This window comes from Falco peregrinus, chromosome 1 (genome assembly GCF_023634155.1).
Source record: "Falco peregrinus isolate bFalPer1 chromosome 1, bFalPer1.pri, whole genome shotgun sequence".
Lineage (NCBI taxonomy): Eukaryota > Metazoa > Chordata > Aves > Falconiformes > Falconidae > Falco > Falco peregrinus.
The window spans coordinates 67,172,654-67,190,180 of record NC_073721.1 but is presented as its reverse complement, the minus strand read 5'-3'; the positions used below and the strand labels follow the sequence as shown (position 1 = coordinate 67,190,180).

General features: G+C 43.3%; 1 protein-coding gene across 5 annotated transcripts in view; it reads right to left on the bottom strand.

Moving 5' to 3' along the window:
* The window catches only part of ENTPD5 (ectonucleoside triphosphate diphosphohydrolase 5 (inactive)), a 29,800-nt gene extending 14,412 nt beyond the window's left edge, over window positions 1-15,388 (bottom strand). For 2 of the 5 annotated variants that reach the window (XM_055792728.1, XM_055792732.1), the window contains exons 1-8: window positions 13,845-13,901; window positions 9,808-10,085; window positions 8,709-8,788; window positions 6,542-6,685; window positions 6,093-6,168; window positions 4,399-4,434; window positions 3,419-3,507; window positions 584-663 (exon numbers count right to left, since the gene is read on the bottom strand). In XM_055792728.1, the coding sequence (XP_055648703.1) occupies window positions 584-663; window positions 3,419-3,507; window positions 4,399-4,434; window positions 6,093-6,168; window positions 6,542-6,685; window positions 8,709-8,788; window positions 9,808-10,069 (767 nt within the window). In that variant the 5' untranslated portion in view covers window positions 10,070-10,085; window positions 13,845-13,901. Of the gene's footprint in view, window positions 1-583; window positions 664-3,418; window positions 3,508-4,398; window positions 4,435-6,092; window positions 6,169-6,541; window positions 6,686-8,708; window positions 8,789-9,807; window positions 10,086-12,994; window positions 13,808-13,844; window positions 13,902-15,281 lie in introns of those variants that run through there. The other 3 variants (XM_055792737.1, XM_055792746.1, XM_013304420.3) reach the window with 3 other exon arrangements.
* Window positions 15,389-17,527: the final 2,139 nt, after the last annotated feature.

Here is a 17,527-nt window from a genome sequence, read left to right as displayed (position 1 = left end):
AATGTGTCAGCTTAATGCAGTAAGCACAACTGTATTATCTGAGGCCAAGTACCCTCTCCAATTGGTTCAAGAATCTGTTGTGCTCCAGGGTCTGTATCAGCTGCCTATGGCCGTCTCTGGTTTACATCAGTCTAGGTGTTACTTTTTGTCCCGTTGCTGATGAGATATGCCATTTCAAACTAAGAAGTAAAGAGTCTCAGGAAGGTCCTCTTTCCAAACCTCTGACCAGGTTTAGTTCTGACTACTGGCACAATATCTACCTTTCTGCTTGGTCCAGAGTATTTGGCTTGAACGCAGTAATAAGAATTCTTCTCGTTAAATACAGTGACTCATAATACTTCCTCTCCATTTGACAGACTAACTAATATTCCCTTGCAATGATATTAACTATGATCCTGGAATGTTTCCAGTCAACTAATGTCATGTTCCACTTCAACTAATGTTTCAAGCAGATAAGAAAACTAGTAAAAAAAGTCATGCTCCCAACAGCTGGTAACAGGATGACATAGCCATTTGCTGTTAGCTCAGGGGCTGCAGAAAGACTGATTTCCCCAGCGGAGACAGCAGCCTTTTTGCTCCTCACCTGTGGGTATAGAGCTTGTAGGTGCTATTAAACATTTCAAATGAGGTAAGAAAATCCCCGGGGGTTTCCTTCAAAGTTTCCTAAAAGTTAAGTAAAAGAAGAAATCTTTTAGTTTCTATTATGCAATAAAAAATAATCAGCTTTGATGCAATATCACAGATACACCCACAGGGTTTACTGCACACTCATGTGATCTGCTTTGAACACAAAGAACAGTTTTCCAACAGTGCACACTGCTGTAACATCTACAGCTTTTTAACACTGAGTTTATTTATATGCATCTTGGTGTTACTTCAATGTATAGTAGGGAAGCGCAACAGATCAGGATGAAAATACTTTCTAATTCAGGATAGCTGAGTTATTCAGAGTACTTACATGCTAGTCTACATACACAGAGTCCCCACCGAAATCAGCTGCACTAGAAACATTATGGACTTTTGCAAGTCAGAATAGACACCTCAATTCAAAAACTCAGAAGAATTAAAGATGCAAAGTGAAGTACAGGCCACGTTTTGACCACATTAAACATCTCACTGATACTCAAAGAAACATTGTGACCACTCACTCTCAGTCTTAGGGCTGCTTTATGACCTGGTTTAAGGGCTTTCCTCTAAATTAACCTCTTGTCTCACCACCTCCAGTTTTCCGCCTTTCACAGTCTTCCCTCTGTGCGCACCTCGCCCCACTGGTACTCAGTCCCTACCTTCTTGCCAGACTAACTCTCATTCTTGTAAATCTGAACCAGTCTAGGGCTTATTTACTGCTCCCTTGTTTCCAGTCTCCAAGATCCCAGTCCCAGTTTCTGTGTTCCCTCTGCTAATGACCTCATTCTCCCATCCTTTTTTGGCTTGCATTCCTATCTGACAGTTGCTTTGGGCCAAGGAGCAGAATCTCAAAGAGGACTGAAGCTGCACAGTTCCTGTAGTTACCATTCAAGTATGCAGATCCTGATCCGGGTTATTTCTGTTATAAATGTAAAGTTCTAGACAGAAGCCTGCTCAAAGCGGAAAGAGATTTGGCAGTGTTCAGCTTGAGTTTCTCCTGAACAAATACAAACTGAAATTTATTTTGGGCCTTAGGTGGAATGACACTCACATCCTTGATCCAACATACCCAGATTCTGCCATATTTTGAGTTCTGTTCCTAAACTGTACATCACAAAAACTAAAAGGAGAGATGCAGAAAAAAATGGTTTGGAGAAAACCACCAGATTTTTTCATGCCTGGCTTTCGCAAAAAAGTAGAAATCCTCACACCCCTCCTCAGTGAGGCAGGCATCAGACAGACAATTTCATAATGATTATGTTTGGTTTTCAGTTGCTTATAACTTTGGCAATAATACCATGAAAAGCATAACACTAGCTTAAAAACAGCTCCACGCAGTTATCATTGTATGTCTTTATTTGCTTGTAATCTGCATTTCATTAATCCCTTACTATTACAGTATTTTGTTCAAAATGAATACAACAGCCAACATGTGACTGCCTCAGACTGCAGGAAGGGAAGAAAACCCTCTACAAACCAAAGCGGGGAATCCCTGCTAATTCTGTCAGATGGGAAAAAGTCTTCAGAAACATACAGAGCTATGCATGTGCTTTTTTGTGTGAACTTGACAATACAGGTGAGAAGCAGACAGCGTACAAGCAAGGCAACATGAACCTTGACTCCACATTGCCCTATGAATTCACACCATCGGTCCCGGTCAGTAGCAAACCCTTGAGGCCTTTTCCTGCAGGGCTCGAAGGAGACATTTGAATCCTGAGCTGCAGTTCAGCCTACTTCACAGCTCTATTTATTCTCCAAAACCCTGACATGCAACACTCCTTCCTGTTGGTCCAGTGCCCATTTCAGCAGGTGTTATCAACACAAAACAGAGGGCAAGTCCAGAGTACTTGAGGCTTTGCTGAACAAGATAAGGTTACATGTCATGTTTCAACATGACCCACCACTGCAGAATTATAATATCCTGATATGAAAACCATGTGTTTTATGGTCACCAAACACCCTTAAAGAATCTCAATTTCTGTAAACAAAAAATGCTAAACAAAGGACTCCCTCAGAAGGAGTGACAAAACCAACTTTACAATATCACGGTACAGAATGCTATAGTGCCCTTCAATACCCACGTAATTTTCCCATGCAAACTTGGAATCCAGTTTAAACTGTTACTAAAGAGCTATAGAATTTCTGACAAATAGGACAGAGATGGACTTAGGAACAGAGAAAGGAATTCTTAGGAACAGAGAAAGGAATTCTCAAAGGAAATGAGAAGAAATCAATAAGACGACAGGATTGAGATTGACTGTGCTATTACAAAAGACTTTTGTCCTGTTGAGATACTCCCTGCTCCACCCCACTACCTGCCCCCTCCAAAATTTAGTGAGGATCTGTTACCAGACTGGGGGAAAAAAACCAAAATACTTCAGCATCAGAGCAGACCCTAAATTTCTTGTAATATGCAAGAATACTCCCTGGAAATGTTTGTTCTATACTGAATACAAAGTAATATCAGCATTAATGGGGCTTTCCCAGCCTGGGTCTAGAAAACAAAAGCGGTTTCTCTTTGGTTTTACCCATTTGCTTTCTTTCTTTTTACTTCCTTGTTATCCAGGCTCCTTTGTTTGCAGGCGCCTATCAGTCAACTGCTGATGTCCAAGGAAACAGAAATACAGATGCTCTGCACACCACAGATGCTCTGCACACCACAGATGCTCTGCACACCACAGATGCTCTGCTTGTGCCACTGCTAACGAAGTGCTATCAGAGAGCACAGCAGTGCTCAGGGCTCTCCACTGGCCTTGCAGTCCCAACCCATGCACTTTTAACCACTCCTCACCTCAAACTGTGGCAGGAAAGTGATCTGGGTTGAGGCTCCTCCCAAATCCAGAGTCCCAACAGTATGCTGGTTCTGGCCAGACAGCTGTCCTGCAAACAACACCATGCTCAGAACAGCCCAAGCACACAAATGCTAAAATGTGGATACTGCGTGTATGCTCAGTCAGCCACCAAAGTTATCACAGTATCACAGCAATACAGGAGGGCTGAACTGGCCTTCAAAGACAAAAAAAAAAAAAAAAAAAAATCACAGAGAAAAGGTTGGCAAACAGAAGGCATCACAAAAACATTCATAGGACTTTCTTCCTTGATTCCAACCTTCCCCTCCCAAGAGACAAAGGCAGATAAATCTCTAGGTATCCAGCAGAAGCACAAAGAGACAAAGTATCCCCTGCTGAAAGAAGACTGTGAGGGAGAGCACATAAATTCTGTAACTGGTCAAGGGCACTAGGAGAGGAGGGATAATAAGAGCAGAATCAGCTGTTACCATTTCTCTTCACCCACAGCAGCTTTTTTGCTTGCTCATGTATCTACTAGAACACTGATTTTCTTTTTACTAGATTGCATTCCCAGAACTTCTTAAAGCCAGTAGGGCTCCAGCTCCAATGCATCCCCTGTTACACCATTTTAGTTGCATGGTTCAGGCTGGGATGAGGAACATTGTAAAACATTGTTCCCCACCTTCTAACAGATAAGCAGTACTGCTCCCCTACCTATGATGTTAGAAAAACCAGCTTCCCAGTGCCCCCCAAGTCTTGAGTAAATCCTGGCACCTTCTGGATTAAGATGCCTCCTTTTTACTACAGGTGTGGCTCACCCTCTGAAACACAGCTGCCCAAAACAATCCATTGTTTTAGCACTGATGCCGCAGTAGGGAAAAAAAGCAAGACACAGCAACCAAGGCAGAGAAACTTAGGGTGATCACCTCTACGGGAGAGACTCAAGTTCATATTTAGAAAGAAGTTATACAGAATTAACTACCTGTCAAAAAGTTCACAGTGATCCAGGCTAAAATTCCTGCAAAGAGTGAAAAAGAGAAAAAAGTCACAACTGAATACTCCCACAACCTCCTGCCTGCTATTAGCACTCCTTCACATGTTATATATTTACCTAGAAATCATTACTAACTACATGTAACCACCCCATCCTTCAGAGATTAATTCAAACTTATAATTAAGTGATATGATGCGTTATTGATTCATTAAAATCTCATAAGCTGTGATAGGTAGAACGTTTGTAATGTCCATGCAACTGCAGCATGCACAAATTATGTCTATTATCCAAACAATATACACAGTAGTAACAAGCTGACACAAATGCACAGGTTTCCTTGGCCAATTCCACAAGGCCCCCACCCCTTGCCCCAGGCTTTTCAATTCCCAATCTGAAAAGCGCATACATACCACTGTGTTTTAATCTCGTGGTTTCTGTAATTACACTACAGATACAGTGGCAACAAGTAAAACACAAACAACTCCTCTGACTCCAGCAGCTTGCTTGACACCAGCATGAGTCTCACCCAAACGCAGGCAAACGTGACAGTAGATGAAGTGGGATTTTAAAATAAACCTTGGCAGGCTATGCTGTGCTCTATTATGCCTCTGGTCCTGCTCCCTGTCAATACAACACTTTTCCCTACTATACATTCACCCGTTAATCCTGTTGACAAACTATGCCTGGCACCATACTTCACTGAATGCTTGCAGACTTTATGGTACTTGTCCTTTTCTCCTGGCCCATGCGGACAGATTTTGCTCTTTAATCTTCCTCCATTTATTGGTAGTTTAAGCATCCTGATGTTTCTTCTTGATATCCTTGAACACCTTCTGAACTGGCAATACATCTGCCATAATGCAGTGTTCAGAACTCAACGTAACATCACAGATGGCTCTTTTCAGGCATCTGTACAGAAGGATTATTACCTGCCTGTTCTCCAAAGTAGTATGTCTGGATATGTAGCCAAAATGTTACAGTGGTCTGTTCTGCACTGCAAAATCATCACTCACTCCAAACCCACAACATATTTCACCTTTTGTTGTATTCTACGTTACTTCCTTTGCTACTTTACTAGCTGCATTTTTCCCGGTCAGAATATTTTTAGATGTATTATTTATTTGTTTTGTTATCTAATTTTTTAATACTTGCCAATTATGCTTCATCCTCCTCTAATATTCACAGTGCTCTCAATTTTCACCCAAAATTTGATGAGCTAATCAGAATAGGTCACTTTTAATGCTGATACTGCAGAATTTACAAGGCACTTCCCATAAGCTTCCTAGCTTGCTCTGTATTGTCATGTTGCCTTTCAGAAGGGGACACCACTTTTTTTCCACTGGTTCCCAAGAGCAGGCTTCAGCGGGTGAGCCTGCATTAGCCTGCATACTTATTTCTGCGATGAGGTTCTGGTCTGGAACCTCAGAAGGTTTCAGAAGAACCTTCATCTAGCTAAGTCATACATCTCTGTGTATCTGCACTTGTAGCCTAACAGATGATCAAGTCCTCAACACCACCTAGGAAAAGCGGGATTGCATTGTTTCAGACAAGGTTAGAAAGCTTTTATTTTTTCACTCAGTTTAGTGACCATTTATCTTTCCCTCTCACGCTCATAAGATCTCTCTCTTTCTCTCCCCCCCTATTTCTCTTCGCTTTCACTTTTTCCTCTTTCTAAAACATACCTTCATAAGACCCATCCATGATGCTAACACTGTCCTCTGGAACAAGAAATGGTGATTCCTCAAAGACTTCTCTCACCTGAAGAAAGAAATTATGATTATATTCCTTGGTCTTAGGAGTCTTGTTCTGCTCTGAGGGTGACAAAGAAAGTTTTCTTTTTCACAGCAGTAGAAAATAAGACAAGTGTGCGGAGTAGACAATATTCTTCCTCTTTCAAAGGCTAGGAAAGGAAGAAAAAAGTATCATAGGTCTCTCTCCCCATGCCTTCTATCTGCATCAACTCAGAGGATTTCAGGACCATACAAGAAAGTCTGCAAGTTTCATGCTGTCATAGGTTTACAATCACTTTTGACAGCTGAAATTCTCTCATGCTAGACAGAATGGAGAACCGAGTCATGAATGATGAAACAGGGGGAGCAATACAAGTGCATCCAAAAGATCTTAGTACTACCTCTAAAAGCAGAGCCTGAGCTTTCTCCTCTGAGAGCAAGCGCAGTCCAGCTGTGGCTTTTAACACCACTGGGGTCTTCTTCCAGAGATGAGGTGGCACAGCATCTATGGCCATGTCCAGCAACCTTTTGACAGTTTCAGCACCCTAAAAGGAAAAGGATGTTTTTCTTTTGACTTCCTTCTACAGGCCATCAGAAAACAGGCCTCCCAGTTCTCCCTCAACACTAGTGAAACCAGTATTCAATAGCAGAAGATACCTCACTCACACCCAAGATAAGTATAAAAACTGCGCTAGACAACTCCTTAGAACTTTAAAGAGAATGTCTGCATTGGAAAGAAGGGTGTATTCAGAGATATATCTTACATGAGAGAAATCTTATTGTTTGTGGAAGGTATTTTTTGGAAAGGATGAAGGCAGGTAAGGGAATTGATTACTTGACAAACCTAAACATCTTGCAGTAGGATGAAACTAGATGGTGCAATTACTAACTGAAACTATCAGGGTCAAGGGGAATGTCTGCAGATTTCACTAAACGCAATATAATTCCAAGTGTGTCCATAGCAAGTAGTGCAATTAAAATGCCAGCTGTAGACTGCTTACCACATGAGGTACAGGCATTGCTGCTGGGCTCTCAATTAGTTACACTGCTCTAACAAATACAGTTCTGCTTTAGCAATAAACATTCTCCTGAGAAAAGTCTAGAAATTCCTTTTGGAGTGAATTCTTCTCCTCTCCTACCCAACGAACAAGACAACTTAGTGAAAGCATGGGAGATCTCATCAAAGTTTAAAAAAATCCAAAAGCCATTCTCTCTTCCATAAAGTTTCACACCAAAATTCCTGTAGCATTGAATGCAACTGAGCAAAATGAGAAACTTGAAACTTCCCCTATGCTAGTCCCCAACTCAAAGCACGCAAGGTAGAGTATCTAATCTAGCATTTCTCTGGCACCTCCTTTAGCTTGTGAAAGAGCTTACTGTCAGTGTAGGGGATCTGGAAAATAGCAGTTTGCTTCAGGAATGGCCCTGGGTATCACAACAACAGGACTATTTTAGTGCTTTCTGCTGTGTGCTCGTTTCTGACTCCTGGTCCAACAGAGTGGCAGGGAATGAGTATACTGAGCATGAATTCAAAACTACCCCCCATTTGAAAATAAAGAGGATGGCACCTAACTTCAATTTATTAAAATTATAAATGTGTATGTATGTTAATTAATAAATCTGATTGTGGAAGATGGAACTGTCCAACTGTGTTTTGAAAAACTCCACATATAAACAAAACAACAAAAGTCCAGAGGCAGTAGAAGAGTAACTGCCTATACCTAAATAATTTCTCAGCTAAAACTGTACTCAAATATTTAACTGAGCCTGACTGAAATGAGTCCTACATATCACTGGCTTCCAAGCCATGGTTCCAAAGATAACAGCAAAGAATCAAAACAAACAAATTATTGGAAGTCTGATTACAGAAGCAGAGAATACACTTAGAGAAATACTAAGGCCTGGCTTAACCTGCTAAGTGCGTCTTTCTCCTTCCCCTTCTCTGTAACTTACGTAAAAAAATAAACTTGTATATCCAACTATACACACGCACACAAAAATTCATCATTTTCAGAAGTCAGTCAAATGAACCCTCTTTGCTTGTCAGTGTAACATGACTAAAAAAAGAAAACCCACATGGTCTTAACCCCATACTTCTAAACTAAGCAAATCAAAACAAAATATGCTGATTTCAACTGTGACCAGCACTGAAAATTTCGACCAAGATGAATAACTGAGAAAATAACTAGTAAATGAGACAGGAGATTATATTTACTCATATTTGGGGTAGCTATAGGGGAAATAAACATTGAATATGGATGCTGTTAGAGCCAAAAATCACTTTTTCTTTGAAATTCTCAAAGGCACATAGTCTAGTTATATATGGCAGTTAAGCAATTAAGCCATTGTTCCATTGATGAAATATGTAAAACAACAGCTCCCATTTCACTGTGTAGAAACTAATTCACAAAAGTAGAGCGACAGGTTTAAAGAGCCAGCAGTAGAACCTTTACACTTTTTCTTGACTCTCCGCAATTACAATTAGTAACACTTGAACTGCTAGTTTGAGTCCAACTCATATTAGCAGAAGCAAGGCCAACTCACAGGGGATGAAGGAGGGCACCTTACCTTTTCAGGCTGATCAGCATATGCAGAAAGACCCGGCTTCACAGACTCAAAGATTTCCCCTTCCAACTCAGGAAGATTTTCTGCACAAACAAAACATTACATGAAACAGTCAACACCTCCAGTCTTTTTCTTTACTTTCATAAAGGTTGCCTGCAACCCCTGTAAGGTGACTATCCTTAATTTCCACTTGCAAACAGTACTGTTACTCTGCTAAAACAAGTACTGTTCCTTGACTTCAGGAACATATTTAACATAATGTTGTCCTTGCAACCTCCAAGTTCAAAAGCAATTTATTAAGCTGTTATAACTAGAAGTATGTTAATTTTGCATTTGAGAACTACAATGAGTTATAGCAATATAGTATGACTGTTGCCTAACCTTAATAAAATTTCTTTCCCCTTCTGTCCCCAAGCTAGTTGTGAAATACTAATTCATAGGTACTATGCATGGCCCTGAAGGGCTTATTAGCTGAGTCCCAGCACCCAATCTGCAACGTCTGCAAATTTGCTGGCTCATTGTACCCAAGCTAATTCACCCTCTTGAATCCTGTTGCGAGTGCAGCCAATTTGGGTACCTGGGCACCACGTCAGAAGCAGACATACTGGAGTGTGGTGCACCTGTGCACAGGAGGTCTCCTGAAAATGGCTCAGACCTTTGGTGCTTATAACTTTCATTTACCAATTTTAATTTGCTACAAAATGTGACATATAAGCATATGCAGAATTTAAATATCTCTTGATAGAATTCAAGGTAACATGCAACTTGACAAGAACAATGTAAGCATCTTTCCAATTCAACGAGACATTCCTTTAAACAGCCGCATAGATGAAAATCTTTGGAAATTCAGAACTCTCCAGTATATCCAGAATTAAACTTCTGAGTTTCGAAAGATCTATGAAAAAGGTATTTTCACAGCAAAACTCCACCAGAAACAGACAATGATCATCTGCCAGAGGACCATTTGAAGGACAAACTGTAGAAATATTCAGTTGTTCCCAAATGCTGTGTTGGGAAAAAAAAAAAAAATATCCACCCTCTTTTGGGAAGTTGCAGCCTAAGTCAACATACTCCAAGTGCACAGACTGACATGGGGTCTTACCTGGGCTCTTCTGTACAAAGGTGTAAATGTGAATCCGGGTTCCAGTGCTCCCTGCATCAAACATTATGCCATAAAAAGTGTTGGCTTTGGCATATATAGGGCACACATTAGGCGGAAAGAAATCCTGAAACCACATCTCCCTGTTTGAATGGGAAAGAACAAAGGACAAAGAGGAAAATGCCAATGATAGAAGGATGGGAAGTCTGGAAGATGCCATCTTGCCAGGACCCCTTGAGGCAGTCAAGCATGGATCAGCAATCATAGAGCTGCAGTTGGTTCTGTAGAGAAAAAAAAAAGCAGGAATGAAAATTACCAAGAGCCCTCTCCTTTAAAAGTCTGTAGGAAAAAACCACAAAAAAAAAAAAAAATCATAGTTTATACACATATACTCTGCCCTTTAGATGCTTTTCAACACCTCATCCAAAAGATGTGATTTACTGCATTTAGTGCTAAAACTACAAACTGTTCTTTTAGAGTAAAGGTTTCTCCATTTCCACAATGCAGAAGCATTAGTTTGCTTCCCAGTATTTCTAGTTTTGACTTTATTTAGACAATTTTTTTCTCTGATTTGGCTTGCAGGTTGTCAACATTTAGAGTCCCCTGAACCTCCAAAAAGTCCAAATATTATCTGAAAAGAAGCATCAGCAAAGGGAAGCTCAGGGCAGAACCACTTTAACGTTTACACACTTGAGATGCTGTGGCAGAACACAAGTGTTATTCAGAGTCACAAACAAAGAGAATTTCATCTCAGGCTATGAACAGCTGCTGGGAGAGATTAGCACAGACAGAGAGTGAAGCCATATCCTTACAGCAGCATCCCCAGGAAAAAGCCTGTGCTGCACAACAGGGACTGAACTGTAAGGTGCACCTGGGCTCTGCCTCTCAGTATTTTTCGTCTCTTTCCTTTTTGTCTTCATTTTGTTTTTTCACCATTTTCTCCTGACACAGTTTTAATTTTCAAAATTACAAAAAAACCGCCCACCCACTAGCAAAACCCCATCACCCTTCTCACAGTTGCCCTGAACACTCAGGTTGCTTACACAGCTTCTAACAACAGCTTCAATAAAGCCAAAGCCTCAAAGGTGTGTGACACAGTATTGGATATCATGATTGAATTACACCTCCTCTCAGTTAACACATACCTCTTTGCATGTATATTTTCCCTAAGAAATGCTAATAAAGGAAAGATACGGGTACAGAAATGATAGGGTTCATTAAGTGCCCAGAAAAAAAAGAATACATAGCTATCTTTGTTATTTGCATTTTAACAGCAGAAAAGACCGTGTGGCCAGATGCCCCACCATATGCAGTATTGCCTGCACTGACATACGCATGGAGCACTCAGCATACAGAAGTTGCAAGCAGCTCCTTATCATTCTCCAGACATTTAGTAACACATCCATCCACCTGCAGCACTGAATATTCCACTTGTATGCCTTTTCACCTGCTCTGCCCGAGACCCTCACCCACCTCTAGCCCTAACACTTGTCTTTTAGCAATCTGCTCAGCCCCACTGTATTTATTTTCTCAAATTATTTGTGATCTCTATGCTACATTTATTAATTCCCAATCCTAACCTCTCTCCTTCCCGTTCTATGTGAACCTGACATAGCCTCTATTTCCACCCACCTTTCTCACATGCCCAAAAACCTCACTTATCCTCCACTACATTTTATCCCAGATTTAGCCCTTGTACTACTTTTATTATTTCCATCCTTCACCTTTGTCCCCAGTTACAGCAAAGTGAGATTAACTTTTACCCATTCTCAGTAAACAACGTCACACTGGGTCATTCCTCTAGTGTCTCTCTAACTCACTTAAGCTTTCAGCTATCTCTGGCACAAACAAAATGCACAGCCCACTGCAGAAGGGTAACCTTGCCTGACTTCTGTGACCTTTATTTGTATCCTCCTGTTCCTAGTAAATGCAGAGAGCTGTAGGCAGAAGCACAAACTCTTGATCCACTCTGCCCTAGAAGCACACTCTGAGGAAAGGAAGAAGTGACTTTACAATTCCACAAACAGGCAATAGCCCTGGCCACCCTCTGTGACAGATTGACTCCCAGCTGTAGTAGTCTCTAAAGCATTCACATTTTATGTGGAAATGAGTAAAAAATTAATTCTAACCTGTCAAAACTTAAAAGTCCTGTTCTGAACAGAGCTTATGAAAAATGCCGAGCCATTTGGCAGCTTCATAGGTATGGATTTGTACTAAGATGCAGCTGGCATTACCCACATTTGCTTCACCACAGCAAGGAGGTCTACTGAAAATCCAAGAAGCTGTACTGTTTTAACAGAACATAAGCTGCATTAATGAGTACTACCTTCCAGTTGGTCAGAAGAGGTGTTGTCATTCTCATGCAAGGATTTTGCTTACTGAACCATCACAAATACATCCCAAGCACCTGCCTTAAGAACAAACTCCAGAGTCCTATCACGAACGACACGTGACCCTTATGCAAGCCTTATGCAAGAATCTCTGATGATCCGAAAATATCTGAGCAACTGCCATCAACAACACATACTTTTCTCACCAGATCTACCAGTGGATGAGTCTTAGCCCATGAAACATTCCCTCACTAAACTTCTCTTCTCTATCCCTTCTCAAACATCCACCACCGTTTTCTACTTCTCCCCTGACTTTTTCCCGTTACACCTTTACACTTGTAAAGAGAAGAAATTACCAAAACAACCACCTTTGAATTTTACTTTTGTCCACTGTCATTAAGAAACAAGCACACTGAGCCTTTTCAGTGAGTGGTGAAGATCATTTGCCCAAGCACGCCAGCAAAACAGCATTCACAAGAAGCATAAAAATAGATGAGGAAACTAAGAAGTCAGAGATGAGACGGGGAAATTGGCAGAGCATAACAGAAATAGCAACAGAAAAGGAATTCAGAAAGAGAGGGTCAAAAGAAAGAATGGAAGAAAAAATTTAAGGTAGATATAGACAAAAGATTAGTTATTGAGAAGGAAAAATGTTTCCAAAAGAGTTCCTCTCAAACTACTTAAAATCCTAGCTTCTATCAGAATAAAACAGGGTAACAGTAATATGAGCGCAAGTTAATTAATGTAAGCAAACAGTTCAGCAGGTAGAATGTACATACCATCATCATCAGGCTTTACTTACTACCTTTATAAATGATCAGCAACAATCAACATGAATCATGAATACATTAGGCACACACCTGAAGCAGGATGCAAGCAACAGCTATTCCACTCCAGAGATTCCTAATGAAAACCACTTCGGAGCACTGCGACAAGAGACACTGTGCCTGCACTTTTCTTCACCTTCGCTTTCAGCTAGTAGGAGTGGACTATGTATCAGGCAAATTATAAGGTCATGGAGGCACAGAAATTATCAGTCGCGTTGCTTTATTCAAATTTGAGTTTATCGTAACTCAATACAAGCAGTGAAACATGCTCAGATAATTACACAGGATGAATTTCAACAAGTTGTAAGTTAACTGAGTTCAACAAGTTAGTAAAACATTTACACACACATTACAGTTGACCTCCACAGCACTGGCCCGAGTCCAGTGACGGAAGGTAGAACACTCATTTCCCAACCCAGAGAAACACATGTAAGTATCATTGGTATAAGATGATTTTAGATACTAAACCAAAAAGTTGAAGCACATCCAATATAAAGACTTGGTAGCTACACAGACTGTATGATCCAGAAATCCTGGGATGCTGCATAGAGACTGCCAAAACTAGAAGCATGAATAGGAAAGGAGAGAAAGAAAGAAAAAACCACAAAAAACCCAAACCAATCCAAAACCCAACCAAACTCTCCTTTAAACAACAAAACTAAAACCATTGCCATAATAATAATAAACCTTAAGACAGCAAAACACGACCTTGATTAGAGTTCACCATACAGAGAAACACTGATAGTTTTCAAGACAAGAAAGTCTCACCCATGTTATTGAATATTTCTGACAAAAGAACATGCAAAACCCAAACCACAGCAACAGCTGCATCTCCCTGTAAAAAGCAATCTGTCTGTTCTGAGGGGACGGAAAAGCAGCGTACCTGAGACACACAAGAATTTTCCTTCTGTTTCCCAAAATATTACTGGGAAATATATGGCTATAAAGAAAAAGATTAAAAAAATAATTAGAAACATTTACAATATATAAACGTTTAGGAAAATATTTTAGGAAACAAAAGACGATTTATGTAATTCAGTTCATATTGTTATTTATTGCTCAAGCAAACCAGAAATCATCCAGAATGGAAAGTCTATCTTCTGCACTAAACCAGTAACAAAATCTATTTTCCAGATGAGCTGCTCTTATGGTAACAAGATCTATTTCCCAGATGAGCAGCTTTTACTTAACACTCATGACTACACAATACATTTTTACCTTCCCCCCCGAAACAAAAAGTCATTACATTTTTTCTGGGCTTATTTTTATCTAGTTAAAAAAAAAAAAAAGAAGGTTTCTTGGATTGTTTTGACAAAAACTTAAGCTTCTTAAAAGCACACAGCTTAAAAGTCACAATACAAATAACGGAAATCATTGGTAGAATTTCCCAGAATTTCCATAAAGATAATGGCAGGATATTCTGTGCACACATACATTTCGGGAAAAATTCTGGATCTAAAACTTTAATTGCTAGAAAAAAACCCGCAGAACCAACCCACAAGCACGCGTTATCAGCAGCTTTAATCTTTTTCCCCACGCTGCGGCTCCACATAAACATTACTTATTTATCCTCATGCCTGGCCAACTGGGGTTTTAATTTTTTCCAATTTAATTAGCCCAAGGCAGCTTTCCCAGAGTGCGCTGTGCCCTCCCGTTCGCCTGGGGCCCCGCAGGAGCTTCCACTGGAGTAACTGGTGGTGTTGGGCTGGGGGGGGGGGGGGGCAGTGCCGCCAGGGCTGAGGTGATTTCCCTGCCGGCCCCCTGAGCGCTCTCCCCTGCTGCCGCCGAACCCCTCGCACCGAGCCCGCCCCAGCCACGTCCCCACCTTCACGTCCTCTCCTCACGGAAACGCCCCCGCGGCTGCCCCCTGCGCCCGGCCAGCGACGAGCGCGGCCCGGGGGACCCCGCCGCCCTCCTCCCACCGCCGGCACCGGTAACGCGAGGCAGGAACCCCGGCAAGAACGCGCATTTCTCCCTCCCCGGCCACCCGCCCCAGGCAGGGCGTCCTCCCGCCGCCCCTGTACGGTAACGGAAACGCCGCCGACTCTCGGCTGCCGGGAACCTCCTGACGCCCCCCCGGCGCCGCGCCACGCCGCGCCCTCCCGGGGCACCGGGGACAGGCCCCGGCCGGGGTTGTCACCCAGTCTGGGAGCGGCGCTGCCCGCTCCTTTGCCGCACCCGGCAGGACGGCGGCCGCCCCTCGCTCCGCGCGGTGCCGGTGCCGGCACCGCTCGCACGGGGCGGGGCGCGGGACTGTTCCCATGGCAGCACAGTGCCGCCGCCCGCCTCCTGCCTCCCGCCATCGCCCGAGCGCGCTCACCGGCCGCTCGGAGCGCTGGCGGCGGCGGCGGCGGCGGCGCCACATCTCGCCGGCCCGCGCGCGTCACCTCAGCGCGCCCGCGTGACGCGCCCGTCGCGGGAGTATCGCGTCGCGGGAGGGCGCCGTCCGGTTTCCATGGGAATGGGCCGCCGCGCGCGCCCCGCCGCGGCCTGAGGGGGGCGGGGGGCTGGCGGTCCCGAGGCAGGTGACGTGGCGGCTGGTAATCGAGGCAACGGGGCGGGGCCACCGCCGTGAGGGGCGGGGCGGGTTGCCGCGGAGACGCGGCGGCGGGCGCCTGAGGAGGAGTGGGACGGGGCCCAGCGGCGTGAGACCGCCCCCCGGCTGGCCGGGAGCGACCGGGGACGGCCCTTCCTCACCGAGCGAATTGAGGAGGCGGTGGCGGTGTGCGCGCACCGGTCGGGCCGCCCTCCCCGCCGCCAGACACAGCGACATACGGAGCGGCAGGTCCTGCCCGCGCCCCGCCCCGTGGCCCGGTGCCCGCGGCCCAAGATGGAGGCAGGCGAGCTCCCGGCTGGCCTGAGGCAGCAGTGCAGCCCTGCGGCGGGGACGGGCCGTGCCGCTGGTGCCCTTCCGCCCGGGGCCTGCCCCTCCCCGCCCCCCCCCCCCCCCCCCCCAGGAATACTGGACGGTCCCGTGGGGGAGAGCGATATCCCGCAACGAATAGCGCGGAGGAGGCACTGACGTGGTCGGCGGCTCCAGCGCACGGTGTCCGAGAAGAGGCCGAGGCATTTGTTCAGCCTGGGAAAAAAAAAAAAAAACCCAAAAAAGCTAAGCGGAAACCCGCGGGTGTTGGCTACCTGGAGAAGGCTTTAGAGAAAATAGAGCCAAACTGTTTTCAGAAAACAATGAAGAGAAAGAAGCTTTAGAGTGTGGCTTCCATTTCCTCTGTTGCAGGTTATTTCACTTTAGTCCTAGTCCTACTTTTCTAAATACAAGTACCAAGCAAACCCCTTTTTTAAGTTAGAAAAAACCGACTGAAAAATGGAGGCTAAAATTACTTTCCACATCCTATTGATTGAATAAGGAGATACAAAGCTCTGCTCCCCAGGTCATCAGTGAGGTCAAACGGTAGGAGACGATTTTCTTGCTCACATGCCACCATTTTTTTCCAGCCTATCCAGTATGGAAGATCTTACACCTTTTTCCAGCTGCCAGTTTTTCTCTCTGTATCTTTTTTTTTTTTCTCCTTCTTTTCTAAACTACTTCTCTAACACTGGACCGCTATCCAAAACACTAAGGAAGAAAGCCCTCTGTGCACATAGTTTTAATTCTTCAGTAGATACAAATAGATCTGTGACTAATATACTTAGGGTTTTATAGTTTAAGCTTATGTTATTTCCTATGCTTAACACAAATCAGTTTTAAACATGTTTTAATATTCCTGAACACTCTCAATGAAGGACTTCTCTTTCTGTGTGTTCTCATAATTAAATTTGAAGAGAAGCACACAGCAAGGATACTTCCCCCCCTCCAGCCCCAGTTACTGTTTCTTGATTTCTCTTTTCACAGATTGAGAAACTGAAGCAGAAGCTGATTGATTTGAAACAGTGAGTGCAAGAAGAGAAGCAGCAGCTGGTGAATTAACTTTTCTCTTTGTCCTCAGAACAGTGGGATCCTTGAAGCAGGCTGAATAGTTCCGTTTTTACTACGAGGAACAAGCTAGGGCAGTAAACAGTTACAGGTTTTGATGCAAAAATATTGCATTAAGAAGGCACTTGAAAAAGCCACTGGGTGATGTGGGAATTATCCCGTGACTCTCCAGTATTATTTCAAATAGTAGTACTAATATTTTATAGCATCTGAAATAGTATTAGGAACCAGCTGGGTAATGATGGGTGCGGCCAGAGGCACAGCAAATGTATGTTTCATTTTCACTCATAAACAGTAACTACTTTGAATATGTCTTCATTCATTACTGTTGAATCAAGAATTCTTGCAAAGAACTGAGAATCAGGCTTTAATAAGAAACAGAACTGTGCTCATCTGCACTTCAAGACAGTTATCTCCCATCAAGCAGACTCGACAAAGAACTTTGTCTTGCCCTCAGATCATAAGGAGCAGAAAAAGCTATAAGTGATAGATGTGTGTTGACCTTGGATGGACTCCAGGTGCCCACCAAGCCACTCTATCACTCCCCCCTTCCTCAGCTGGACATGGGGAGAGAAAATATCTCAACCCACAAGCCTTTTGTCATAAGGACAGGGAAATCACTCAGCAATTACCAT